Here is a 27,560-nt window from a genome sequence, read left to right as displayed (position 1 = left end):
GTCCTCTGACCTCTGCACTTGGGCCACACATGTGCACCCACACACATACATACAAGCACATATATGCATGCACAAACACAAAATAACTAAAAGTGTAATTTCGAACCATTTGAAAAGCTTTTAAAAGGTGGGGCAGTGAGACGGCTCAGCTGGTAAAGGAACGTACTACCAGGCCTGGAAACCTGACTTCAGTCCCTAGGACCCACATAGGAAGAGAAGAGAACTGTTTCCTAAAAGTTGTCATTTGCCCTGCACACACACCCCGTGTCAATACACACTCACGTACATACATGCATGCATATACATACACTCATACATGCAATAATACGTACATAAATGAAAAAAAGAGAGAAAGGTTTTGGAGCCTGGTGCACTGGCTCTATCCCAGAACTCCAGATGCTGAGGCAGGAGGATTGCCATGAGTTCACGGACAGCCTGCACTACATAGTGAGCACCAGGATGGCCTGGACTACAGAGTGAGACCATGCTTTGATACAAAAGCAGGTTTGGGAACTACAGTTGGGTTCAAATCTCCGCTCCCCTAACCATTCATCTTCCAAACTGGGGCAAGTTATTTGACCCCTCTGGGCTACCATTTCTCTTCCTGAACAATGAAGAAATGTCCTAAGGTCAAGGAATTGGAGTGTTGATTAAATGACATAGTGTAAAACCCAGAGCACAGTCTCTGGATTCACAGGATGAGGTCAGAAATGGGGGGGGGGGGGAAAGGGTGCCACAAGGGCTCCAGTTCTGTGCCTGGAAAGTAGAAAAGCAATTCTCGGTAAATGACATTTCCAGAGAGCAACTCTGCATTTCTAATCTAGAGTGGTGACACCTCCCTGAGACTGAAAGAGCTTGAAGCTAAGCCAATAGCTCATTAATTGCAGTTGTGTCTTCTTCAGGACAATAGCAATCTTTTTCCTGTAGTCACAGCACAGTGAGGAATACGCAGCCAGAGTTTCCATTAAAGATAGACTTACCGGAAGACACATGCACAAATTACTTGGACTGTTCCTGGCACCATCACCCAGATCTGGCCATTGGCAAATGTCTGTAAATCTCACTCAGGTCAAGGATGAGCACGGAGGGGGTTCTTTCCACTTCTGACAGACTTGTTTTCTTGAGATGGGAACAGTGGAGGAAGCTGCTCAGCAAAGCACAGGCAGGTCAGACTGCCCATGTGGAAGTGATCTTGTGGTAATTGCACATCGCTTCGGAGTGTCCACAGGTGAGCAGCCTTACACTGGGCAGGCAGATTAGTAGATAAAAGAATAGGGTCCTTTCTGTGCCTGGCTTCAAAAGAAAAAGAAGGTGGGAAGAGGAGGGAAGAAAGGAAGAAACAAAAGAAGAACAGTAGGGTTTCGATTTCCTCACAGCTGCCACAAGGAGCTCTGAAATGGCAAAGTGTGGGAGAAACTTAGTACTCTCTGGCTGCCATCCACTTTGGCTTAAGTGTGGTGAAATATGTATGTCATAAAGTATACCATTTCATTGATCAGATGTGAAGCCTGGTGACACTGAGTACAACACCAAATGTCTTGAAAGTCCTGTTAAGTGTCATATGTAGATAGGGTTTCTGTCTCACTGTGTCTGTTTGTTTTTCACTGTGTTTTGGCATTGGGTAGAAATGGAACCTGTACGGTGTTCCTTCAAGTATTAGTGGTGACAAGTCCTGGTCATGGGTTTCTTCCTCCATAAATTCAGTTCTGTGTTCATAGAAACAGTCCCACCCTGTTTCTTCTTCACCATCCATTTCTCCTCAGCTGTTGTAACTTTCTTAGTGGCAAATAAGGATACTATAATTCCTCTAATATAAATGCTTTTACTATCATCCCTTCATTCCTCTCCACCCCTCTCCCTTTCTGTGCCACCCTAGAGATAAAATCCAATACCTCACAAGTGCTAGACAAGCACGTGGCTATGAACTACTGTGTTCATAGAACACACACACAGAGACACAGACATGCCCACACATTACTTTGTCATTCTGGATAGCACAACTCTTTAAAATATTTACTTATTGTGGCCATCTCAAATTTCTCTCCTTCTGTTCTTTTTTTTAATTACACTCCCCTGGGGCCACAGAAATTATGCTTGTCAGTGTTAAATGTGAGGTTCACAGTATTACTGGAAAGGTGTATTCAAGCCTTTTCCCTTCCCTACCAGCAGTGCTGGACAAAATGACCCACTCCACAATTCACGTGCCATTCAGGACATCAAGCTCTCCGTCAACTTTTTAAAAAGTGTTTATTCATTTTTATTTTCTGTATGTGTGTTTGCCTGTATGTATGAATGTATGTGTACTACATGTGTGTAGTGCTCAATTAGGACAAAAGAGGGCATCAGAACCCCTGTTACTGGAATTACAGATGGTTGTAAGCCACTGCATGGGTGATAGGAGCCGAACTCTGCTCCACTACAGAAGCAACCATGCTCCTAACAGATGAGACATCTCTCTAGCCCCCTTTCTCGCCTTTTTAAAGAAGAATGCCCCAAGGATCTGTTCTTTTCTTTCAATAAACACCCTCCTTGGGATCTCATGCTATCGTGTGCCTTTAAATACCATCTGAATGCTAATAATCTCGAAAGCCCTGAACTGAAGACCCTATTTCCAGAAGCCCACACACCGTCTCTATTTAGAAATTCTCACATTCCCTATGCATGAAACTGAACATCTGCTCATCCCTGCAAAAGCCTGCTTCACCCTTAAAATTCAAATCTCCAGCATGACAACTCCAAGGGCAAAGACAGGAATCACTCCTGTTATCAGTTCTTCAGCAATCCTAACAGGCTGCCTTCAGCATACACACAGAACCTGGCTCCTCTCTGCCACCACAGCAGCTGCCTAAACCAGAGTGCCTCCATCTTTGTTTCACCTGGGTTACCTATTACATTCTCTATTGATCCCCTCCATACACAGCTTCTCATCTCCAAACTGGTTATCATAAAAATCCCTGTTCCTCTATTGACTATTCCCCAGCAACCTTATATTTTTGCTTTATAGTAAAATGTACATGACAAAATATAGTTTTAAATTTTTTAATTAAAATATGATATCACCCCCCATTCTTTTTCTTTCCTCCAACCCTTTCCATGCCCCGTTCAAGAACTCTTTCCATTCCCCTTCACTCCCTCTCAAGTCAATTATCACGTTTTCATTGTAATTGTTACTTATACACACTATATATTCACAAATATATAAATTCAACCTGCTGGGTCCATTTGGCATTGCTTGTGTGTATATAACAGGGCTGACCACTTATATTGTTATATAATTGATCAAGAGGCTCATCCCTGGGAAATACTAACTCTCCCTCCCTCAGCAATCATTAGTTGTCTGTAGTTCTTTGTCGAAGGGCGGGACCCCATTATATATTTACTGTTTTAACCATTTTTAAATGTGCAATTTGGCGACTTCCAGGTATATTGTGTTGTTATGCCCATTGCACTCAAAGCCAAAGTGCTTGATGTGTTGTGCAAGAATTTGGCATGATCTGACCTCTCACTGTTCCTCCTTCATTTTCTCCGTTGCTCTGGTCACCCTCATGCCTTGAAACATGCATGCTCCTTCTTAGGTTCTTTCCTTGGCTCCCTTAGTCTGGAATCCGAGCACCTGCTTCAGGCTGCCTTTTGAGGCCTGTCATGCCACATTCAAGTCTCAGCACTGTTCATCGCTCAGTTCTAGTTGATCCTCACAGAACATAATACAAAATGCCATTTGCTGTGTCTATTGGCTGGTGACTTTCCCCTACAACCAGAACATAAGCTCCATGTGGACAGATTTTTAAATTTTATTAACTGGCTTAACTCAATACCTGAAAGAGTTCTTGACACAGATTGGTGTATTTAAAAATCTGTTGGATGGATGAATCTGTTAACATTGATTCTTGATTTTTCTGTTTAATATTTTTCATCATCCTATAAACTGTATAGTTGCATTTGACTTCCTGGAAAGTGAAATACATGTGTTTTCAAAGTTTCTAGTTGTCAATGGAGAAAGAAGGGGGGAAAAGCCAGCAGGGTGTGTGGCAGTGTCTTTCCTTATAAATATTTATTAAAGGTTGGGTCCCTTGGTGGTGAAATTGGCACTGTTCATTCTGTCTTCCTGTTTACTCTATGTATCAGGTCTTGCTTTTAAGGCTGAAAAATGTTATCTGAAATACAATAATATTTTTATCAAATTTACAAAACATTTACAAAACACTTCAACTTCTGATCAGAAACAGAGACAACAAAATTTCAACTGATTTGTCAAAATGTTGGCCAACTTGGTTCTAATGTTGACCATTGAAAACCACCTTACCATAATAGCATGTAAATGAGGAGCCAAAGTACCTTTATGTTGCCATAGAAACCATGTATTGGGGAGGAAACGCCAATACATTTTCTTAACATTTTCATTCATTTCTTTAGCTCCAAATAGAATTTAAGAAGGAATGTACTGGGCCTAAAGTTCAATTGCCTTTACTTTGTGTAACAGAAAACTCTCGAACGCAAGGATGTAGCAGAGGTGTGTCACCTCAAGCTTGCAACAGTGACTTCTTTCTGCTTTTTAAGTGAAAGCTGGGATTCCTAGTCTTTGGTCCAAAATCCTCCATTACTAGCATCTTAGAACAACTTCTTCCCCTACAGTATGCAGTATGTGTGTGTGTGTGTGTGTGTGTGTGTGTGTGTGTGTGTGTGTGTGTCTGTTAGAGATAGGGAGGAGGACAGGAGAGAGAGGTGGAAGCTGGAGGTGAACATTAGGTGTCTTCCTCGATCACTCTTCACCTTACTTTTTGAGACAGGGCTCTCGCTGCACCTGGAGCTCACCTCTTGGCTTGAATGGCTAGACAGCAAGCTCTGGAGGTTCACCTGTCTCTGCTCCCAACCCCCATCCTAGCATTGAGGTTGCAGGAGCACACAGGTTTTACATGGGTGCTAGGGGTCCAAGCTCGTGAGGCCAGCACTTTACCAAATAAGCTGTCTCCACAGCCTCTCTCCAACAATCCTTTCCGTAAGCCTCAATCTACCATGACTTCTCAGTGCATACTCTGAATACATACTCTGCATACTCAGTGCATACATCACTGAATACTCCCAAGCTCAAGGACCACTTGTGTCTGGAGATTTTTTTTTTCTTAGTATATCTCTATACCCCTAGCTCCATGGCATGTAAATAATACATACTCCTCAGACAGAGTCCTTCCATACCACAGCCACAGGCTCAGTGTCCACTGCCTGCCTTCTGTCACCTCCCTGTCTACTCTCAGAGCACTCTGCCCTGGTCCCTTTTCTTCCCTAACTACGTGTTTTCATTATCTGAGGCTCTCAAAACCCACTTATCTGGTTCCATAATCACCATTCACCAATCCAAGTAAGAACTCCCGGGGCTCCACACGCCTTAAGACAATGCTTTGCATGTCTGTCCAGTGTTTCTTTGTTATTTTGAAGCTTTTTTTTTTCTGTTCACTATGTTATGTTCTACTTTGGTATTGGCTCTCCCTCAGCAATCCACCAAAGAACAAAACATTGAGGGGCCTCTGTCCTGTGTTCCTTGTGGAGTTTTAGTGCATGAGAGCGGCATTCAAATGCCTACCACCACGGTCATAAGTGCCAATGACAAACGACGGTATGTTATGAAGGCTGCAGGTTAAAGGGGACTGGCCTGGCCCTGGGAGAAGTCGTACAGTGTTTCCCCTGGGAAAGCGATGTCTGAGCTGACTTTCAGATAGGGAAGTTTTAGTCCTGTGGAATGGACATCCTGCTCTCCCAACTTCTGACACAGCACAATCTGACCACAGATGTGCCAATCAGATGCCAATATGAGTGTGTTTGGGTGGCACAGTGCCTGCCTACCACTCTTTCTCCTTTTGGACCTGGAGGCCCACCAACAGGGTCAGTTACAGATGCCCTGCGTTGTTCAGATAATAGATGTGGAAGATTGTCAGGGTTTGCCTTACCTGAGTAGTTAATTATCCCTCGGTGTTTTGGAAGAGTGGGTGACAGATGGCAGACACCTTGACAGCAGATTCCACTGTTCCCCACACAGGCTCTCAGGCAAGTCTGGACGACTATCACTTTCCCACTGCGTTTTTCTGCACTTAGAGACTTGTCATCGTGAAGACACCCGTACCCTGTGGGGACATATCGTTCTGTCTGTAGAAAAGCTCCCTCTCCCATCAGCCCACATGAGCCAGTATTGCCTCCCTCTGGCTCACACCGGAGAGCTGGTCATCCTGGAGAAGCTGGGTGCCTGTTACTGGGAACATTACATTATGGTGCCTGGGACCCACCTCTCTCAAAACTCCCTGAGTTTTCAGAGCTCAGCAGGCATAGGGAACCTCCCTGAAAATGAGCAGAGCTGACAAACCCTGGAGGAGGGTGTGGCTGTGTCCCCTCAAAGGCGGAATTTTATAATGGACGCCATGTGTACACCAGGGCGGGCATTCTCTCACAGGAACCTGCTTTTCTATTTGCGTGGTTGCAAGTAAGGCACCGTCTCCACAGCAGGGAAAGAGGAAGCAAACCACTCAGTATTCCTAAAACTGGATGTGTGGCAGGGTGAAAACGGATGTGGGTACATGAGAGTCAGAGGAAGAAGGCTTGATGGCAAGGAGCCATGTTTTTCCAATTCAGTATTCATTAGTAATATGTCCCTGTGCAGAGTGCTATGAGGAAGACATGGACAGAAGACATGGCATAAGGACATGCTTTTAGGGCTGAGGTATAACAAAGCCCACTGTTTGATCTTCAGCCCCACGAAAACAAGCAACAAAGAATACTTCTAAATCCAAATAACAGGGAAGTCATTCTACTAGCAGCCTAACCCACAGCACCGGGTATTTCACAAGTGCAGACATAGCTGTCCTGAGGTTGCAGCTGCTCACCTGCCATTAGAAACATTGTCCCATTTCTCCAGATGTCACAGGCAATCTCTTAGCCTCTTAAGGTCATCCTCAGTTGTCCCATGTCCCATGATAGAGGCCACTTACATATCACAAACACATATAATCACAGGAAGACGTAACACATGTAACACAAGAGCACATAAATAAAACACAATGATAAAACCTTTTCCCAGGAGACTGAAGAGATGGCTTCAGAGTGTGTAGCTCCCAACCACCCATGTTGGGCAACTCACACCCACTGGTAACTCTAGCTCCAGAGGAATCTGATGCCTGAATATAGGCACCTGAACTCACATTCACATACCCACATACAGACACACACATACACAAACACAGGCATGCACACACTCACACATGCACGGCTCACAGAACAGAAGTCAAGTCTAGACAGTAAGTATAGAGCAGAGACAGCAAGAATGTAACAAAATTGTATCTTGCTTCTTGCTGGGCCATAACCACATTTGTTCCCCTCCCTCTGAGTGGAGGGTGGAAAACATATTCTAATGTACTATTTCAGCTACCAAAGCTTACCCCCTCCCCCCAAAAAAATCTGACTTGAAAACATGTGGGCTGACTTATGACTGAGAACCAAGACCAGGAAAGGAGACCCCGGTCTCGCACAGACAGTAGACATTGATTGGCATGGGAATTCCAAGAACTCCCAATTCTTTAAGGATCCATAAGGCCATTCGCTGACAGTCTAGAGATCCCTTTGAGGGATAGCATGGGATACTCATGTCTATTCTCCCGGTGCACCCACTGCCAATGAATCAAAACACCTCACCTATAGTGATGTTCCCATTTGTTTTTTTCTATGCCAGCCTAGCAACAGCCACCATCTCATCATGGTTGGTATGCAGTGATATGTATTTTTCATCCTCCCCAACATGCTGTCCTAAGTCAAAAAAAACAGCCTAGAGCTGACTTGGTCATCAGGAGAGAAACGCCAGGCTTGAGGGGGCAGAGCTAGGCAGCCGGTACAGTAGGGCAGATGGCTCACTATCTTAGGAATGTGTTTTAGATGAAAGATAAGGCTTAGACTGCACTCCCCATTCGCTCCTGCCACTCTGATTGATGTTCAGAGGCAGTACCAGTGACCTGGCCCGTGCGATGGCTCCTCCGGTGGGCGCTAGGACAGTCTAAGTCTACGCTACATTGTCCTTTGATCAAAATACCACCCCAGTCCATATGTCACCTACTCACACACACACATCTCCTTTGACTAGGCGCTCTGTCCTGGCTCCAGCCTGTGTGACAGTCTGGTCCACTAGTTTATAATATCAGGGCTCCCTCTGTTTCCTTCAGCCTCCCATCTTGTGAATACAACTGCCGAGTCAGTATCCATTGTTCAGGTAAACAGAGGCTTGATGTAGTAAATTACTAGGTTGAAACTTTTGTACAATGCAGGGATTGATCTGTAAAAGAGGAAAAGTCAGTCTTCGCAGCACCGATTGAGCTAGAAACAAGGTTAGCAGGCCACCGTGTTGTGGAAATTAAATCAGCACGATTAGGTGGGGATCATGACCAATCTCATACCGCTTGGAGTTTCCTTTAGGACCCTTTAACCACATTTGACCCCAGTCACTGTGTTGGGGCTTTTGTTTTTCAGTCAGTATGCACGTTGTCCCTACCCATATAGAAATGGGAGGAAAAATGCTCAGGGTTTTAGTCCCTTACTCGGCAGTGCAATTAGATTGAAATGAAATTTAATGCAATACTGACTTGTCTCAGAAACTATCTAAGGGTGAAAGTCACATGGCCTGGGAAGGGTTGATTTCTGCCCATCATGCTTCGAGATGAGGTTGCTGTCACTAAGTCTGCCAGCCCATGTTTGTGCCTAGCTCCCGTCTTTCTAGGCTCACAGACATTCTCCTGTTCTGAGCAGCATGGGTCTGCTAACAGAGTGTTTCAAACACTAGAGAGTGGGCAGCCGTAGCCTTGGTATTTTGAAGTTGGAATGTGGAGGAGACGCTTGAGTTTTCTATCAATTATTAAACGGTCATAGATGGAGATAAGTAGAGATGGATGGGACAGCGAAGTCTTCCAGCAATGCCTAGCTGCTTTACAGTGATAAATGAGTCAGGAGACAGGAAAGTTCAAAACAGGTATCAGCTGAACTGCAGCAACCGCCTATGGAGACCAGCTGGTTGGTAGGATTAAAACAAATATGAAGTCTTGGCAAGAGGACAGAGGAATTGCACACTCCTGCCATTCGATTCACCCTTTCTCTTATGTGCTTCTCAAGGAAGATAGAGCTCAGAATAATGTCGGCAATTGCAAAACAAATGAGACACCTTTTATGGTTTAGGGCAATACCTTAGTTTCCAAATTGGAGGGTTCTAGTGGTATTAGCTGGGACTGTGTGATTTAAACCTGAATCCTGCCCTAGTTTCAGCTATATAGATGTTAAGGAAAGACATTTCAGGGTCTGAGGAGAACTGTGTGTTTGTTGACTCTGGGAAAGTAGCTTTCCCTTTGCTGAGAATAGCTTTTCTCTTGGCAGGTGAGCCGGGGTTCGTGTTCGAAGAGCTACTTAACTCTTTGTTTTGATGCCTACCTTCACCCAAATGAAAAAGCTCAACCTTGGATCTCAGTGGAGAGGCTTCACAGCCCACAGTCCAGAGTGTGTGTAAACATTGCTGCCTGAGTCAAGGACACGAACTGTACAGAGTAGAAGCTTAGAGCCTAGTTTCTGTGAGCCAGGCATGGCAGCACACATAAGTAATCCCAACGCTCGAGAGGCTGAGACAGAGAGATGACAAGTTTGAGGCCAGCCTAAACCTAAGACCAAGGCAAGCCTGAGGCCTGTCTCAGACAAAACAAAAGAAAACAAACAAAAAGCAATGATGATATGAAGTTGGCATTTTTTGGTTCCCGGCTGGGTCTCTCCACCTTCTTATTGCTCATATGCCCTCTCTGTCTCTGTCTCTCTCTGTGTCTTTCCATCTCTGTCTCTCTGTGTGTGTGTGTGTGTGTGTGTGTGTGTGTCTTTCATATGCTAGTGTTTGAGCAGTTTGAGAGTCTTGATTCGTTCCTTACCAATTGACAGAAGCTAACAAGTGAAAAGAGTTGACTGCGCCTACCTTAGGTCCTAGGCGGGTCAGGAAGCTATTTCTGTACTCACTGAAAGGCCAAAAGCCATAGAGATGTCAGAAGTACACGCTAACACTCAAAGAGTCATCTAGAGATCTCAGAGAGGGCATTCTAAGGCAACCGCAGGCAGCTCACAGCTGGCTTCTCTCAGCGAAGAGTGAGCAGCTGAGATACGGAAGCTGTAAGAAAGAAAAGCGAGCAGACCCTTTATGTGAAGTGGCAAGTCTTCCAGCCATGTTGGGCTTCACTAAGCCTCTGTTCATGTGTGCCTGCTATGGGAACTGGTCCTCTAACCTTACATCAAAGGCTTAACAACCACACGGCTTATTCTGTGCTTCATTTCCTGAGAAAATGGAATTGATTTCCAGTTTAGATCAATAAGGCATGAGGTCACCTTATCTAAGCAAAGATGATCATAAGCCAGAAATCACAAATACTTGCCCCATAAACCATATGCAACCCATAGGTAAGATCTGTGTGGGGAGCGGACACACCTGTTGTAAGCATGTTTGTGTAAGCGTGCAGGTACCTGTCCCATTTGAGTGTCTGTGGGGGTGAAAAGCTGTCACTCAGTATCTTTCTCTATTTCTTTCCATCTTTTTACTATATATTAAAATTATTGTTTGACAGTTTCATACATGTGTAGACTGTATTTTGATCATACACACCATCTCATTATCCTCTCTCATCCCTCTCCCACTCCTATTGAACCCCCTTTATTCCTTATTTTGGAGACATTCTCTCTCACTGAACCTGGGGCTCACCTATTGGCCAGACCAGCTGACAGGCGAGGTCCCAGACTCTTCCTGCCTCTTCCTCCTAGCCCTGGGATTAGAGATAGGCACTACACACACAGCTCCTTTTGAGTGCTGAGAACCCAAGCTTCTGTGCTTGTCCAGCAAGCCCTTCGCCCACCAAGCCTCCCCCTCAGCCTACAGACAGATTTTCTCTTTAGCACTAGGCCTGGTAGCACACACCTGTAACCCCAACCTCAGGGAACAAAGGCAGAAAGATGTCAAGGTGGGAACCAGCCCGTGATATATCTGACATCAAGTCAAGCCTGGACTACCCAGAGCCCTGTCTCATAAAAGGAAAAAAAAAAAAAAAAGCCACAGATTGTTTTTATTGTCATGTGTTGAAAAGAGAATGTATTATCATTCTATAGAATTTGAATGTTTATGAGTTGTTTGTGTTGCGACCTAGATGTCTGGGTGCTAATTCCTCAAAGACTGAGGGCAGCAGACAGCATGTGCTGGGCTGCACTTGCTCCTTAAAAGGGACTCCTTTATCCATGCTCCTTCCTTGCCCTGGAGGGTTTGAACTGACTCCTGCACTTGAAAGTACTGAAGGCTTGTGACTTACACTCACGACTCCTGCACAAACAGTGAGAGTTAAGAATATTCTCGATATACAGAAAAGACACTGTGTGTGAGTTGGAGAATTTTATGACACTTATACGAATAAAGCAGTTTACCAAGAACATCCTAGAATGATGATACACAAGTAAGATGTAAGACTTGAGGTCGTCTGGGATTGTTGCCGTGGTTTTCCACCTTACCCTTGCCTTTGCTGTCATAGGTTCAGGCTCCAGAGAATCCTCCATCAGAGGCCATAGTCACAAGTCTTTGCCTCTTTTGTTCTTTCACTTTCCTTTCTCTTTTATGCTCTTTCTTCTTTATCTCTAAGTTCATTTGCACTCTCCAATTGTGTAAGCCATGCGGAAGAGTGATTATGGAGAGTTTAATCTCTGACATTTTTCTAAAACTAGCCCTGATAAATCTAGTCATAGGTAGCTCACGTGTCCTTGGGCCTCAGGGGTGCTAAGCGTGTAAGCTAACATCTCAGCTGTGGTTACCTGTGCTCTGCATCCCTGGTGCCTGCACCTTTCTCTAATACTCCCCTGACCTCGTGACACTGTCTTTCCAGTACCCTGTCATGGAAAAGGGTGTGCTCCCGAGGATGTGCTGGGTTTATGCAAAAGGGGAGAGCCCTGGTGAAGTTGGAGGGCTAGCGGGGTACCTTTGTTCTCTCCTGTGATTGGCATCATCATCGACATCTGCACCCTGCTTCCCTCAGGCCTAACCCAGACCACCACACTGACACCTGTTTGGGACACTTTCTGGAGTGGAAAAGGGGTCTGTGGTTAGTGAAAATTAGCGAAGAAAACCACCCCCATGAGCAACAAAGAAATTCACTTTCTCTTCCACAAAACAGAAGGGTGTGAACAGAGGGCCTTAACCCTCTGTTCGCCCGGATGTTCCAGGAGTTCACAGTGTGGTGGGGGCACCTAGGGAATTCGTTTTCCCAACTGCTACTTCAAGTGGTACTTAAAATGCAGAACATAAAACCCTGTGAATTCCACTGCACAGCCGGAGCCCTAAGCCCTTAAATGCACAGAAAAGTGTGTCTATTATCTACCCTTTCAAAGTAAGTGTGCAGTTACTTAAATTGCTTTTGTCTTCTTCTTTTCAGCTGACATTATCTCTACGGTAGAATTCAACCACACAGGAGAGTTACTAGCGACAGGGGACAAGGGGGGTCGGGTTGTAATATTTCAGCGAGAACAGGAGGTAAGTATCAGCCAATTGGAAATTCTCATTCTCTTCCCTTTTTAGAGGAGGACTCCCACTGTGTCTTAATCCTCACGTGTCTGTCGCCCTTAACCTTGCCTGGCGCTTTGCTCACCAACAGTAAAACTGCCAAAAAAAAAAAAAAAAAAAAAGTCATTAGCATCCACAGTTCTAAGTTCAACCTCACAAAAGCACCTCAAAGAGGGTTCTCCCTGGACAGGGCCTTATCATTCTGCATAGTGAGCATTAGGAAACAGCAGCTGTTCTCATCTGACCTGCAAAATTCCACAGGTGCTTACAAAGGAGAAAACTCCAGCTGTTCTCTTGGGATCTATCCTCCTCCGGGTGTTGAAATTCAATCTCCCTTCATTTCAGGTACTGCCAGAATACATAGGAGAGAAAAAAAAAATAGAGCTTTATTTGACAGTGATAAAGAGAGCATGTTGGGTCAATAGAGAAGAAAGTGACGCCCAGCCTACCAAAGGGGCAAAGCCTCCAAAAAGTCAGCCCATCATATAACCCATGTTAGTATGGGTCCCTGGAGCTGAATATATCATATAATGCTATTCGGTGGCTGGTTTCTTCCTGAGGCTTGGGTTCTACTAGGACCTCTTTCTCTTGTTCACATAAATTGAGTATGCTCCCCCTCCCCCCACCCCCGTGCCTGTTTCTATTTTCTCAGAAAGGAATTATGGCCCGTTTTGATTTCCTTGCCCTCTCCTGGCACACTCCAATCCTTCCAGCAGGGTAATCTGTGTTCTAGTGCCTCTCCCATCTGCCACTGCCTGCCTCTGAGATTCACTGGGCACTGGGGAGGCATGAGGGAGGCCCGGTGTTGGAGGAGGACTCCACAAGAGACTTCCTGAGCAATTTAATGCCCGCTTTGTGCCTCCAAGCCATTTGCATTACACCTCCCCCTCAGAAGAGGAAAGCCTCATTTAGGGGTGATATATTTGGTAATTGCACATTATTCGCAATTAATTTCTATAAGGGTGTCATAATCCCTCGGGGTTCTGTGTAAATTCAAGTGCTCAGCATTAAATCAGGCACCCAACCCATTACACTGGCCCCAGCAACATGAAAATGTAGTTGGCAACCAAGAACTAAATCGCTCTTCGTGACCTGGAATTTTTCCTGCTTTTTCCAGAGCTGCCTGGTGCTAATTGGTCTGGCACATGCTACACACACTTGACAGTCTGATTTGGATGGTAGCAAATCAACCCTCTTAGAAATTTACTGTTAAGATGGCCCAGGTCTGTGAGTAAGCAGGAGAATAGCAAGGATGTCAGCATCGAAAGTCCTTTGAAAACTGATTCTCAAATCTCCAATTTAAAAAAAAAAAAAAATCCAATTAGGTTCACAGCTATGATTAAGGGGAACTAGAAGAGCTATTTAGCATAAATTACCCAAGGCTGCATGTTGCCAGTAATATTCCACCTGACACTTTCTGCTAGCTATTTATAGGTTTCACCTATATTCCTTTAGGGGGTGATTTGGGAAGCCTGACTCATTAGGAGAATGATGTGGTACATACCTTCCAAAGCAGAGTCAGTACATTCCCTGGGAACATACAAGTCAGCGAGGAAGAGGATGGTGGATCCAGGGACATCACTGGGGGAAGAGGCTGTTCCACAGTATAGGCACTCTTAGATGAACTGCATAGAAGGACCTTGGTCCCAGTGTCTGCACCCTCGAGGTGCAGCAGAGGCACCCACTTCTGGGCACGCTGAGTTATGCCTATGGGTGTCCGGGTGTCCTATGTCTGTCTAAAATTGTGTGTTTTAAACTTTGAGCCATTTAAAAATCAAACACTGATTTAAAATATGTTTGAAAAGATCCAAATTTTAATTTTTGAAGAGATCTTCAAAGCCATACCTCAAAACTTTGGGTAACCTCATTCTAAAATACGTGTAATACAATCAAGCTTTCCTCTTGTCCCTTTTCCTCTTTGTCTCAATAGGATTTTTTCTCCTCTTCACCCTTTTCCCTGTGTTCATGCCCTTGACTTTGTGCTCCAAAATCTCATCATTTATTTAGTTCCTGCTGTTTGCACTTTGCATAATTAGTGCTTGGGGAAAGTCATAGGTAAAGCCCATCATTCTCCTCATGATGCAGATGGCACTCAGTGCAGATGGTCCTTTCATCACCCATGCTGGATTAAGAGGGAGGTGGGAGGGACTGGTGCCCAGGTCTGCTCCTTATAAGCTGTGTGACCTCAGAAGACTCACTTGTATCTCTGAGCTTCCAGGGTCCACCTCCCAGCTCTACCTACCTCTCCAAGAGTCGGTGAGCAATGAAAGTTGCCTTTGCTACAGCTTTTCCCCTTTCATGGGATTTGATATAAGTTATGTGTGAGCATCACCACAGAATGGCCCACCCAGCACTCCGTGAAATGCACAAAGATTTGAATATTAGATCTTCTATTTGTATTGATTGCAAACTCTTGTCCTATTTTAACATCTTTCTTTCTTCTTTCCTTTCTTTCTTTCCTCTTTCTTTCTTTCTTTCTTTCTTTCTTTCTTTCTTTTTTTTATTTGAGACAGAGTTGCAACCCTGACAGTCCTGGAACTCACTATTAGACCAGGCTGGCCTCAAACTCACAAAGATCCATGTGCCTCTGCCTCCCATGCTGGAATTAAAGGCATGCACCACCAGGCCTGGCAACTTCTGTTTCTATGACTATGTTATGATATGTATATATTTGTAAATATATAATTTAAATATGTAATTTGTGTATATGAGTGTGTGTATGTATGTTTCTGATATTTGCCATCACAGTGCATGCTTTTGGGACCAGTAAACCAAAACTGAATTTATTGCCGCAGTGACTGCGGTTTCCACTCTCTCTGAGGCAGCCCACTCCTAATGCTTCTCTCAAAGGGAGAAAAAGAATCCATGAGTTGGCACTGGCTTTAAATGGTTTAACCTTCTTTGTGTATTTTGCCTTCCTACAGAGTAAAAACCAGGTTCATCGCAGGGGTGAATACAATGTTTACAGCACATTCCAGAGCCATGAGCCCGAGTTCGATTACCTGAAGAGTTTAGAAATAGAAGAAAAAATCAATAAGATAAGATGGCTCCCTCAGCAGAATGCAGCTTACTTTCTTCTGTCTACCAATGGTAGGTGGAGGAGATATTTTCCTATTTGATGTTTTCAGAGACAGTCAGCCAGACCTGTAATTGTCCCTTAGCCTCAGTGTTCCTCTGTTCCTTGTGGGCTTGTGAGAAACTTAGAAACCCTGTTTGCAAGATGCTCAGCAGAATTCGTGATGCACACAGAGATGGATTCCGAAAATAGTAGCAATTCTTTGTATAAACATCGAATTTATGACCCAATTTTGCGGAACCCGTTATCTGCAGTTTCCTAATGTAGATTGCTTGCAGGTGTGTGGGGAATGTAACTTCCTGTCTTTAGATTCACTGCATGTTATTCTGGGAATGCATTTCAGGAAACTCGACATGCTGCTGGCATTTTGAAAAAAAGTTATTAATCCCTGAATATATTTTAGGGTCTGCAAAACAGATGTCTGTGTATCTGAAAAAATCAATTTCTGAGCTGGGAGCACATGACCAAAGGAGATGGGGATGCTCCCAAAAACTGATCAAGAACAACAGTCTCTTTATGTGCTTTCCAACGCTCCACTCCGTGCCCTTCCTAGATGCTGGTTTAGGAAGAACTGATATAAATAGAGAAGAGGGGATAGGATACTGACAAGCAAATAAAGCATGTTTACTCATTTGAATGAAGCTGATGACACTCCAGGATTTTAGTGCCTTTCTAGAAGGAAAAAAAAAAAAAAAAGCCAGTTTGGAGTTCAGTCACTACTGGAAAATGATAACAAGAGGATACAGAGAGAAAAATTAAAGACCATTGCCCAAGGAAAGGAGCTGAAGAGTGATTCATTTCATCATGTGTGGGAGTCTGTGCCAAATATATGCTTAAACGTAACTTAAGATTCTCATATCAAGTACAGAAAACTGAAGACAAAAGGCTTTCCATTACTATGTCTTGGCTGTGCATTATAGGCCACTTATAAATCTGTTGCTTTTATCATTTTACTTTTGAAAGTGTAGACAGTAAGTCATAGGTCAATCTTAGCGAAAAAAGAGAGAGAAAATGTGGTGCAGAAAGCCCACCAAATTCCTCAACTATAAAGGCAGGGTACAGATCTAAAACATGACAATTCTAAATTAACTATTTGGAGCTATTCAGGCATGTGTCAATATGATCAGATCTCTACTCATTTGTTTTTTCAGTATTATAGCAAAAATCATTTCTTCTCATACCTGCCATGTTTGTTTGGTTTTGGTTTTGGTTGTTTGGGGTTTTTTTGTTTGTTTGTTGGTTGGTTGGTTGGTTGGTTGGTTGGTTGGTTTTTTTTTTTTTTCTTTTCTTTCTTTTTTTTTTTTTTTTTTGGTTGTTTTTGCTTTGTTTTGTTTTGCCTTGTCTTTTGTCCTCTTTACTATTTGCAACCCTGGTCTCTTGGAGGCCAAATCACCTCACCTTATTTTCATTTGCTCTCTTGTGACTGTTTTCTGTTCAAGTCTCACTCACAGACTTAGTTGTTACACGCCGCTCAGAGCGAAAGAGACTCATAGTAGTTTTAATGTAATTACTTTGGTAGCAGAGAAGTGTCTGATTTTCTTCCATAGCTAGATTACATTATATTATGAAATTTAGCCTATTGATTATTGCAGTAAAATCCAAAGGCTTATTAACTACTTTGTAGGGGGGATGGGAAAGAAAGTGAAATTCAATGAAGATTAATTATATACCATAATGTTCTGTTAATTGAGTTTTTAAATAGTTTTTTGATTAACAAGGATATTATCTTCCCATTTGGGATGCTATTCCACATGCCAACCGCATCTCAAAATGACTCTTCTAAGAAAAATCCCCATGTTCTTACTCGGTTTTCTTTTCTATAATAACATTGAGGTTAAAAATCCACACCACCCCTCCTCACGCTGAATAGGTTAACATTCAAAAATTAATGGAAGACTACGGGAATTACTATATAAAAGATAAAATGAAGATAAATGGTTATGTTTAAAGCTGCCACAAGTGGTGATAAACTACTCAGAGAACAAGCCAGAAGAAAGAAAAAAGCCATTTCTCATATTAACAGCTGCGTGTTCCTTGGAGTTCTTTTCCCACAAAGCTTCAGGATTCTGAGTCAAATGAAAATGCTGCGATAATAAAGTCAAGTGCAACCCCAGGCCACACAACCTCAGGGAACTGGATTGAATTCTCCATCAATTATCTTCCTGAAGGAAAGGGTACTTATCTCATTAGTTGAGTATAGTTATTAATTCTACTAAAATGTGATTTTAGCTTTATAACTTTTAAAGAAAAATAAAGCTAACATTCCGTTGTGGAACAGGTCTTGAAGTTATTTGCCACACAAAGACACATTGCTCTGCCTGGGCTACTTATGCTGCCTGGCTGCTTATGCTGAGAAAGGCAGACTGCTAAGGTGTTCATGGTAAAAATTAAGAAAATACCCAGATACAAAACAAAGACAATGTATGTTCTGATACAGAAAGAATTAGTTAGTATTTTTTAGAGAAAAAGATGTAGATAATGTGTTTAACAGAAATATGATATATTCTACAGGTGTTTTTAAGCCAAGTTTTTAACTTGAAAAAAGAAAGAAAGAAAAAGAAAGAGAATACTTTTCTAGCCAATATTTTATTAAAATACCATATGACTGTATATTATCCCTCGTATGATTTGATTCTTCTATGGTTTAATAATATGTCTCCCACTATCAAGTGTTTAGTGGTTAACACATTCTTCTTTCAAATTGTATATCCTGTCATGTATTACACTCCCTGTGATAGATTCAGTAAATACATGTGTGTGGAGAGCTGTTGGTGTATAAGTATACAATCAGGTACAATGCATGTATTACCCATATGGCATAGTGCTTGTTAGCAATACTGGAGCAAGGAAATAGTGAAAGATTATACAGAAAATGTACACAGTAATTTTAGTCTACTAGGACTAAGGGAGGTTTTTTTTTTAACTTTTCTGCTCATTCTCATTTTTCAGTTACAATGCCATGTACCTCTTGTATAATAAAAGAAGAGAAATGATTGAATACATAACTTAGTATATGTAATATCATCATAGTTCCTTGCCTCAAAGTACTGCATACAGAAAATATAAGAATATCCATAAGAGATGGTCATGGTGGAACATGCCTTTAGTCCTAGCACTAGGTAGGCAGATGAAGGTGGACTCTGTTCCAAGCTACCCAGACCTACATAGGGAGATACCATCCAAAACAATCAAAAAAAATATATATGAAATTTTGATCATGGATTATCCTAAACTGGAAGTCATAAGCAACTTTTATCCTTGTGTTTTGCCTGTGATTTCTATCTATCCCTACAGCACTTTATCATTTATAATATAAAAATACAAGATTAATATGACTTGCAAACAAGTGGGTTTGAACACATTTCAAAGTCAAGAAACAGAAAAGATTTGGTGGTGAAATTCACAGGCTCAGGGTTGTTCTCAGCCACATCTAATGAGGAGGAAATCAAGTGGCTTTAAATATGGTCCATGTTTAAGTCTCTCACTCTAAAAAGGCAGCCTCATGTGAACAGGATCTCAAAAGAGCTTGGGACAAGAGAGATGTGAGCATAGAGCTAACAATTTCTAAATTAAGCCCACAGCTAGGACAGGTTCTCCTCCCAGGACATGTAGGAGTGAGCACACAGATGAGAATGTATGGCTCCCACAAGAAGCAGCCTTACCAAACATGAGAGTAGGCCTGGAGGCCCAAATAATACCCAGGCATATGAAAATGAATTTTTACTAAAATATCCCCATAGCTGCTGACAGCCCACAATACACTACTTTAAGACCTCTTAGGACAAGACATGAGCAACTCATGAACTGTGAGGTCATGTGCCTTTGCTCGCATGAATGGTGCTCCCAAAGGTGAAGAACTTGGAAAGTTATGATGTGGAGTCTGGTGAGGAGTGAAGGAGTGAGGCAGGACAGGAAACCCAAAGACGTCCCGTGAAAGGCAAAGAGGACAGCATCTTTCCCAGAAAATACAGATGTGTAGACATCCTTGTGGGATGAAGCTCAGGGCAGGAGAGTAACCTATTCTTAATGTAGAGTTGTGGCACGGAATGGCAATTCTAACCACAGCTGCTATTTGGACGCTACCATTAGAAGCCTAACACAGTTAAACATGCTGATTCATTCTGTCCTAAGACACCGCCCCCCCCATAGGAAAGATGCCACTTCTCAGAATAGACTGGGGTACAGAGTGACAACTGAGTAATGTTGAAATAGACATATGTATGTACTCTCGAATGGATATTTAAGTGGGCATTCTGTGATTCCTTATTTCCTGATGCTCACTCCTGACTGCAGTACTGCTTTGTGTGTGCAAGCACCATAGTCCTTGGCCATTTGGCTGTTGGGTGATAACTAAGAAATAAAAAAGAGGACATGACTCCTCCTTGGTATGCCGGAGGAGGTTTTTGTAGGTATGAGGGAGAAAACATCCAGAGGCAGAGACAAAGACATGGTCAGACTGAGTGAACATGGTCAGACTGAGCCATGCCATGTGAGGAGAGGAGCGGGAGGGAGAGCAAGAGGGGAGCCACTGGCCAAGACGGGTTGCCTGGGCTAAGAGACTGGCATACCCAACCAGCTGAGTTACATTGGGCCAGAGGAGCTGAAAGAAAGGTCAGTCCAGCCCTTGGACTGGAAAGTTCAGGGTAGAGACAGAGTATGCTAGCCAGGTGGACCCTGTAGTAGGTAGGGACTGAAGGATGCTGGGAGAACCTGGCAGCCAGAGTCTGCTTTGATATATTAATAGGCATCTCAGCCTTTTGCTCTGGGTTTCAGACCTAAGGCGGTGGTGGGAATTAGGTCCAACAATATCTCACACCAAATGCTGTCCAATCAAGACAAATACAGAGAAACTATGCGTGCCCCTGCTTTTCAGAAGGAAAGGCAAAGGCAAGCATGGACTGCAGATGTGCAGTCTGATAAGGAGGGTGTTCAAGGCCATATGGCACACAGACAAGACTGGCTTAGCCCAAACATGTTTTCTGAAAATGCAGAATGAGAGCCTGGGTGGGGCATGCCTCAACAGTTCCTCTGAGTCCCAGACTCTTTCCATCATCACCTTGGGCTGTCAACATCTGGAGGCATTAGAGTTCTCATTTTTATTTCAAAGCTATGGAAAAGGACAGGTGTCATCAAGAGATACTGTGGTAGAACGGTCTAAACTATAGTGAAAGGAGGAAGGGAAGAGGTGAGGAGAAGGGAGGGGAGGGGAGCAGAGTGACTGGTAACTTGTGTATGCCAGGCAGCTGAGTTATGCCCCCAGCCTGATAAGAGCATTTTGCTATGTCTCTATATTATTTTATTTCCCCTGAATATTGCAAAAGTACACTATTATAGTGAGGAGATCCATCCACATTCAAACTAATATTTATTTGAAATTGATATTGATATTATTGAGCTTCAGCCACTCTCCAGGTACCACTAAATGCTGGAACTACAGTGATAAACAAGGCAGACAAAACTCGAGTGTTCTAGTGACACACAGATAATGAAAACTGACCAGTAGCCAACTGATAGTGAAGTTGTCCTATGCAGAAGAAAAGGCAGAGAGAGGGGAGAGAAAGAAAGTGGTGGTAGTCAAGGACAAAGAGAGAATAAAGAACGGAGAATTGCGAATTGCGGTAGAATTATGTTTACATATACTTTATACAAACTACTCTGAGGTTGGGGCACAAACAACAACAAAAAAAAAAAACATGAAAAGGTCATGTGGCCTGGGAGATAATTCACTGGCAAAGAACTTTTCTAGCATTTACATGCCCTGGGCTTAACCCTCAGTGCCAGATAGAAGAAAGGTGAAGATAGATAGATAGATGATAGATAGATAGATAGATAGATAGATAGATAGATAGATAGATAGACCGACCGACCATAGACAGATAGACAAATCAGTAGGTAGAAAGACAGACAGACAGACAGGTAGACAGGTAGACAGACAGATAGCAAATAGCTCTCCTGGCAGAAGACACAGTCTGTTCAAAGGCCCTGAGGCAGACGTGTGCTTAGTGTTCTGGGCATAGGAAGAAGTCATGTGACAGTAGCACAGGGAGTTGGGGAGCAGAATAGCCAGAAATATTAGAGGGTCAAGGAAGGTGAGAGTGCCAGGTAACAAAGGGCCCTTGTAGGCATGGTGGGGACAGTGTCTAAGCAGGGTAGATGCTAAAAACAGAAATGGTAACAGTGCCCTGCTGCCCAGAGTGATCATGAGCAGTAGGTCAATGGTCCATGTGCTAACAGTTTCCTAATGAACTCTACATACGTGACTATTCTTATTCAGTTTTAGCCAAATTCAATATACTGAATGAGTCAAATTAAAATGTAAGGTATAAGTTTAACAGTGCATCAGCAGAGAAAGCCATTTGTCCCAACACAAGCTGTGCTTTTGTCCTGCCTTGTGAGCTTTGCCTTCAAATGACATGAGATTTATTCAGGACAGCACCTTGAAGAGCTAGTTCTATAGCCCATCTTACTACTATCATGACCTTGACCATTTGCACCCCTTTTCTCATCTCCAGAGAAAGCTTCCTTTCCCTGTAACCCTGACTTCTGATTGCCCTTGACAGATAAAACTGTGAAGCTGTGGAAGGTGAGTGAGCGTGATAAGAGACCCGAAGGCTACAACCTGAAAGATGAGGAGGGCCGGCTCCGGGATCCTGCCACCATCACAACACTGCGGGTGAGTGTCGCTGTTCCAGTCATGCCTTTCAGCACTCTGGGCCACCCGGGGACAGAACGTGCTCCCCTGAAGTTGGGCAAATGCTGGCCACAGCAGCAGATTAAAACTGTAAGACGTGATTGAAGGCACTGGGTAGAGCCTCAGCCTACCCGTCTCTGGTGGCAGATGGAGGAGTGGGAAAGGTGCCAGGCCCTAATGACTACAAAACCATGCTTCTGCTTTGTCCCCAAGGACCTGCCACATGGCCACTGCCATACGCCGCTGTGGTCTGAGCCTGTCTAGTCACATTATATAGCATGTCTTGAACACCTTCTGTAGTTGGACTAAGGGGCACAGGCCGATGGGGTGGAAAGTTTGAGTTTTGCCCTTCAGAACCCACGCGTCAGAATCTAACAGACCTCAGTTTGAACTCTGCAACTTATCAGAACCCTGCATGGTTATCGTACTTGTTCTTGTGCTATTTTAACTGACAGAAACCATTTAAAGGAAGAGTCGTGTATTTTAGCCCACAGTTTCCAGGATTTTGTCGAGGGTCAGCTGGCTCTGTTGCTTTCAGGTTGTGCTGAGGAATACAGTAAGGGCAGTTGTCATATGTAGACAGGATTAATGGTCAGAAAGGAAAGAGACAGACAGGTGGAGCCAGGGCAAGATATTCTCCAAAGACACATCTTCAAACCTACTCTCTCCAGCCAGGCTCCATCTTCCAGTCACTCCACCAAATTATGAACCCAACAACACATTGACTTGTTGACAACAACCCGTGTGATCCCAGATGCCTTTGGGTGATGAGATCCACCAGCGTGAGGACCAGGCCTTTCACACAAGAGCCTTTTTTTGGAGGAAATCTGTATTGAAAACAGCATTCATTTAATCCTTTTGGACTTTAGTCAGACAATTTAATCTTCCTTTCTCCCCCTGCAACTAGAAGTCCTGTTGTCAGTGAACTTGCGAACGTGGAAGGCAAGGGGTAGAAAGTCTTTCCCCTGTGGCTGTTACACTCGGCATGTACGTAGGCTCCGCTCTCAGTCTGTGTGGCTTCCTTATGGCCCACCTGATGTGCATAGCCTGGTAAGAAGGGGGCCATTACACACCCACACTCAAATGGCCTTAACTCCATACAGAGTAAAACAAATGCAGGCAAAGATAGTCGGAGAGTTGTTATTTGTCCAAAGAAGAAAGAAACGGAATTTGGTTCTGGAAGCCAGGAAAGGCCTGAGGGGGGGGGGGGGGCTGCTAGTAAAATGAGTATTTCTAATAATGGAGCATTAACAGAAGTCTCTCTAGACCAGTAGTTCATTACTACGTTAAGTAATTTTGCTTCTGTTGTGAATCATAGCGTAAATATCTGTGTTTTCCGATGGTCCTAGGTGACCCCTGTGACAGGGTCATTTGTCCCCCACCCCCTCTGAAAGGGGTCAAGACCCACAGGTTGAGAACTGTAGGTAAAAGTGCTTTAAGACTGGGTGGTTTATCTTTAATCTGTTCAGTGTAAACAGTAAAGCAAGAACAACTTGGGACCATCCCTAACCCCACAGGACTTCTAGAACTGTGAATTATGCCCTTCCAGACATCAGCTGATGTACAGAGGACCAAACCTGAAAGGGCCTAGCAGAGAAGCACACATCTGTGGGGAGAGAGGGTCTCAACCAGGCACACAAGCAGAAGTGGGCATTGGTGATCCCCGTGGGTCTCTACCAGCTCACAGCTTCATTCATTCATTCATTCATCTATTCATCAAATGCTTTCACACACTCTGCTGGCCACAGTACTGGGCTATTGAGGCTTTTCCTGTATTGATGGCCCCATGTCTTTAGCTGTGTTCCTTCTGAGCCCCACACACTGGCTGCTCTGTTTGCATGCCAGTTCCCCAGCTCTGCGGCAGGCCAGGTTGAGGAGTTGTCATCCTACCATACTGTTCTAAAAGTGCAGGGATTTGGGAGACTTCAAAAAAGCATAATGAAGAACGGGAAGGACCAGGTAGGCTGGAGTGGGTCAGAAGTATGACTGCACCTCTCCCCAGTTGGTGATAGGGGGCTTTTGACTGGAAACCTTGTATCTCTAGTGGCTTGTCTGTAAAACCCAGAGGACAGTGGTCACTATTCACTGTAGTTCTTACGCAGAGTCAATGAGACACTGTGTGTGTAATAAAGACCTTATCCTATATAATATCTGGTACCCAGAAAACACTCTGAGCTAGTGTTCTACTTAGGGTTACCATCATCGCTAGCCATCATCATCATCATCATCCTCACCCTCACAACCACCACCACTGTCAGCATACCCTTTATTACCCTCGTTGTATGTGTGTCTGTGTGTGTGCGTGCATGAATAAGGAAGAGAAGTCATGTTTTCTTTTTTTATACTGTTTTATTTATTCCCTAAGCTATTATGGGTACATAGTAAGCACCGTGCCAGAAATGGGACAGGAATTAAGACCATCTTTTGTCTCATGGCAGTCTTGTGAGAAAAGCAAATGACCTAAATGCCGGTTCTCCATCAAAATGCCCCTGAACTCTACCGTGGACTCTGTCTGTAGTGATGCGTTGTTCTGAAAATACCTCTTGCATTCAAAGACATTATACTTCTCCAGGCCTTGAAGCCAAGTAAATATACCTTGAGATCCTTCAAGACTGTGTACTTAACCTGCTGTCCCACCTTACTCGGTCTTTTTCAGTTTAACCTGCCTTTAGGAGAGCAGTGTAAACAACTTTACTATGCACAGCCAATCTTAAGTTTTATTCTCTTCCATGCCCTTGACCTAGAGTAACGTCCCTGTGTATGTGTGTGTTGTGATAATAATTTGCTGAAAGTTGCCAGTGGGTTGGACCTTTAACACAACCTTTAACACAAATACCACCATAAATGTTGGCAGCAAAATGGATGTTGTCTGATAACATCTGTTTGCAGTAGCGTTCACTCTTCTGGGTCAGTTGGGACTAGTAATGTCTTCTCTTATCTCTGTTAAAGATTTCACATTTTCTGTGCTGTTCAGTATGGAGAAAAGCCCATTCTTTTAGGGACAGACAAACATCAGGCACATGTACACACTCATATACAACAGACAGACTACAGACAGACCAGTAACCACAACTACAGACAGATGGAAGATAAAAGGGGAAAAGTGGAAAACTTAAATTTGGGCTCAGTCTTGATCAAATTATTCCAAAAGGAGATACTTTGTTTTTATTTCTTAATGTGACATCGATGCATTTTGGTGCCTCTGAAATTATCTTTAACGTGTTAACCGGTACATCTGCCTTTGTTTGCTGTGGGGCCATCTGCAGAGCCCGCTGTGGTTTTCCCATTGCCAGTGGCATCCTATGGGATCCCATAGCTCTGGGTCTAACCCCGTGGAGGCGCCATGCCAGTGACAGAGGAGAGAAGGCTATTTACATTCCCTCTAGAGGCACCGAGACAATGATGTTAATGAAGTGAGCTTCGGGACACCCCCGACAGAGGCCGGAGCTGAGCTTCTGAGGCTGCCACTTAGAAAATAACAATTCTAACTCCAGTTGTTAGTGACCAGCTGTGTGGCACTGAACAATGCACTCTTTTTTTTTTTTTCCCCTCCTTGCTTTTCAGCTGTTAAGGCAAAGAGCTGGAGAAATTCACATCAGAGACCCAATTTGCATTTTCCAAATTGACGCTGGGGTTGGTGAGAACGGTAGGGTCTGTGGTCACTAGCATCTACCAATCCCCTTAGAGTGTGATTCTTTTTCCTTTAGACTTCTGTTACTTTTCAGTCACAGCAATTATAACGATATAAACATACTTACTCTAAGAATTATCTTACCCATGTTTCACTCCACTCCTTACCTTAAAATAACATCCATTTTATGTAAACATCCACTTTCTGTACTTTCCCCTTCAAAGCTTCAAAAAGGCCCTTCTCCCTTCCTTTTTGATCCTGACGGAGAAGGAAGAAAACAAAAGCAGCAAAGCACCAGCAGCAACCCTGAAATCCACAGACTCAGAGCAGTGACCCCACACAGAGAGCAGTCTGATGTGATATTAATTAGACTGCACTTTACCAGCGTATTCTGCTCTTTAAATCTGCATCGCCAGCAACTGTGTCCCCCTGCCCCCACAGCCTCAATGATTACCACTTGATCATTTTCACAGTATCCAATTCCACGTGGGTCTTGAGAGTGGGAACATTTAATAATACCCGACAGCTAATTAATCCTCACTGTGTAACAAACCCATCCTGCTTCAATTCTGAGAGGCTCAGCTTCTTTAAATGAAAGCATGTAAATCTGGCTTTTTTTTTTTTTTTGTATGGAGGATGCTCTTTCAAATCCAATCGCTTGTTACCCAAAGAGCCCAGGAGAAGAATGTCTCCCTGCTCCCCATCCTTATGTCCCCAAGATAATCATGATGATAATTGAAAAATAGCCACTGGGTGCATTCTTACGTAATGCCTCAGTTTGTCTTCAGAACACACAGTGAGGAGGATGGGTCAGGTATTTGCAAGGAAGTTGCTGGAATCTAGTGTGTACTGAGTCTTCACTGTGCCACAAGCATGCTGCACTCCCTGTTTGTGGCGGCTGCCCCTCAGGCCGATAGGAAGCTCCAAGAGAGGAGTTTCCATACTCAGCCTGCAGGACTGTCAGGGGCACATTGATCTACTTTGCCCCTTAAATTTGACACAGACTCCAAGAGAGAGAGCAACTGGCTCCTCTCTTTCAGTTAGTTGTCATTTTACAGCTAAGACCTAAACCAAAGCCAGGATTCTCAGCATTATTCTCAGACATTGGGGCATTTAAAGTGCTTATGTCTCATATGTTGGGGGGGACACGAGTACAGATGAGTATGCATGTACACTTTTGTGTACCAGAGTGTATGCATGTTCACATCTGTGGGTATGTGTGTACGCATGTACATGTGTATGTATACAGGAGCGTATGCATGTACAAATGTGTGGGTACCAATGTGTGTTCATGTCCACATGTATGTGTGCATGTATGTGCAGGCCCAAGGCTGGTAGCAGGTGTTTTCCTTGGTTGCTGTCTACCTACTCTATTAAGGTGGGGTCCCTCACTTGAACGCTGAGCTCATAATTACCACAAGGATAGCTCGCCACCTTCCTCTTGGGACTTCGTGGATTTGCCTTCTGTGAGCTGGAATTACAGTCAGGCAACCGCACCCAACTGGCATTTGTGTGTGAGATAAAGATCCTGCTTCCTGTTCTCACCCTTGTCGGCCAATACTTTGCACACTGGGCGGTC

At 43.7% G+C, this 27,560-nt stretch overlaps 1 protein-coding gene across 3 annotated transcripts in view; it reads left to right on the top strand.

The window, feature by feature from the left end:
• Positions 1 to 27,560, top strand: part of Ppp2r2b (protein phosphatase 2 regulatory subunit Bbeta) — a 393,858-nt gene that overhangs the window by 284,877 nt on the left and 81,421 nt on the right. For all 3 annotated transcript variants that reach the window (XM_055622592.1, XM_055622593.1, XM_055622594.1), the window contains 3 exons: positions 12,456 to 12,553; positions 15,508 to 15,673; positions 22,220 to 22,332. In XM_055622592.1, coding sequence (XP_055478567.1) covers positions 12,456 to 12,553; positions 15,508 to 15,673; positions 22,220 to 22,332 — 377 coding nt within the window. The remainder of the gene's footprint in view (positions 1 to 12,455; positions 12,554 to 15,507; positions 15,674 to 22,219; positions 22,333 to 27,560) is intronic.

The sequence above is a fragment of the Psammomys obesus genome, unplaced genomic scaffold (genome assembly GCF_907164565.1).
Source record: "Psammomys obesus unplaced genomic scaffold, mPsaObe1.curated_primary_1811, whole genome shotgun sequence".
NCBI classification, from domain to species: Eukaryota; Metazoa; Chordata; class Mammalia; order Rodentia; family Muridae; genus Psammomys; species Psammomys obesus.
The sequence above is the reverse complement of the archived record's forward strand: the minus strand, read 5'-3'. Positions and strand labels throughout refer to the sequence as shown.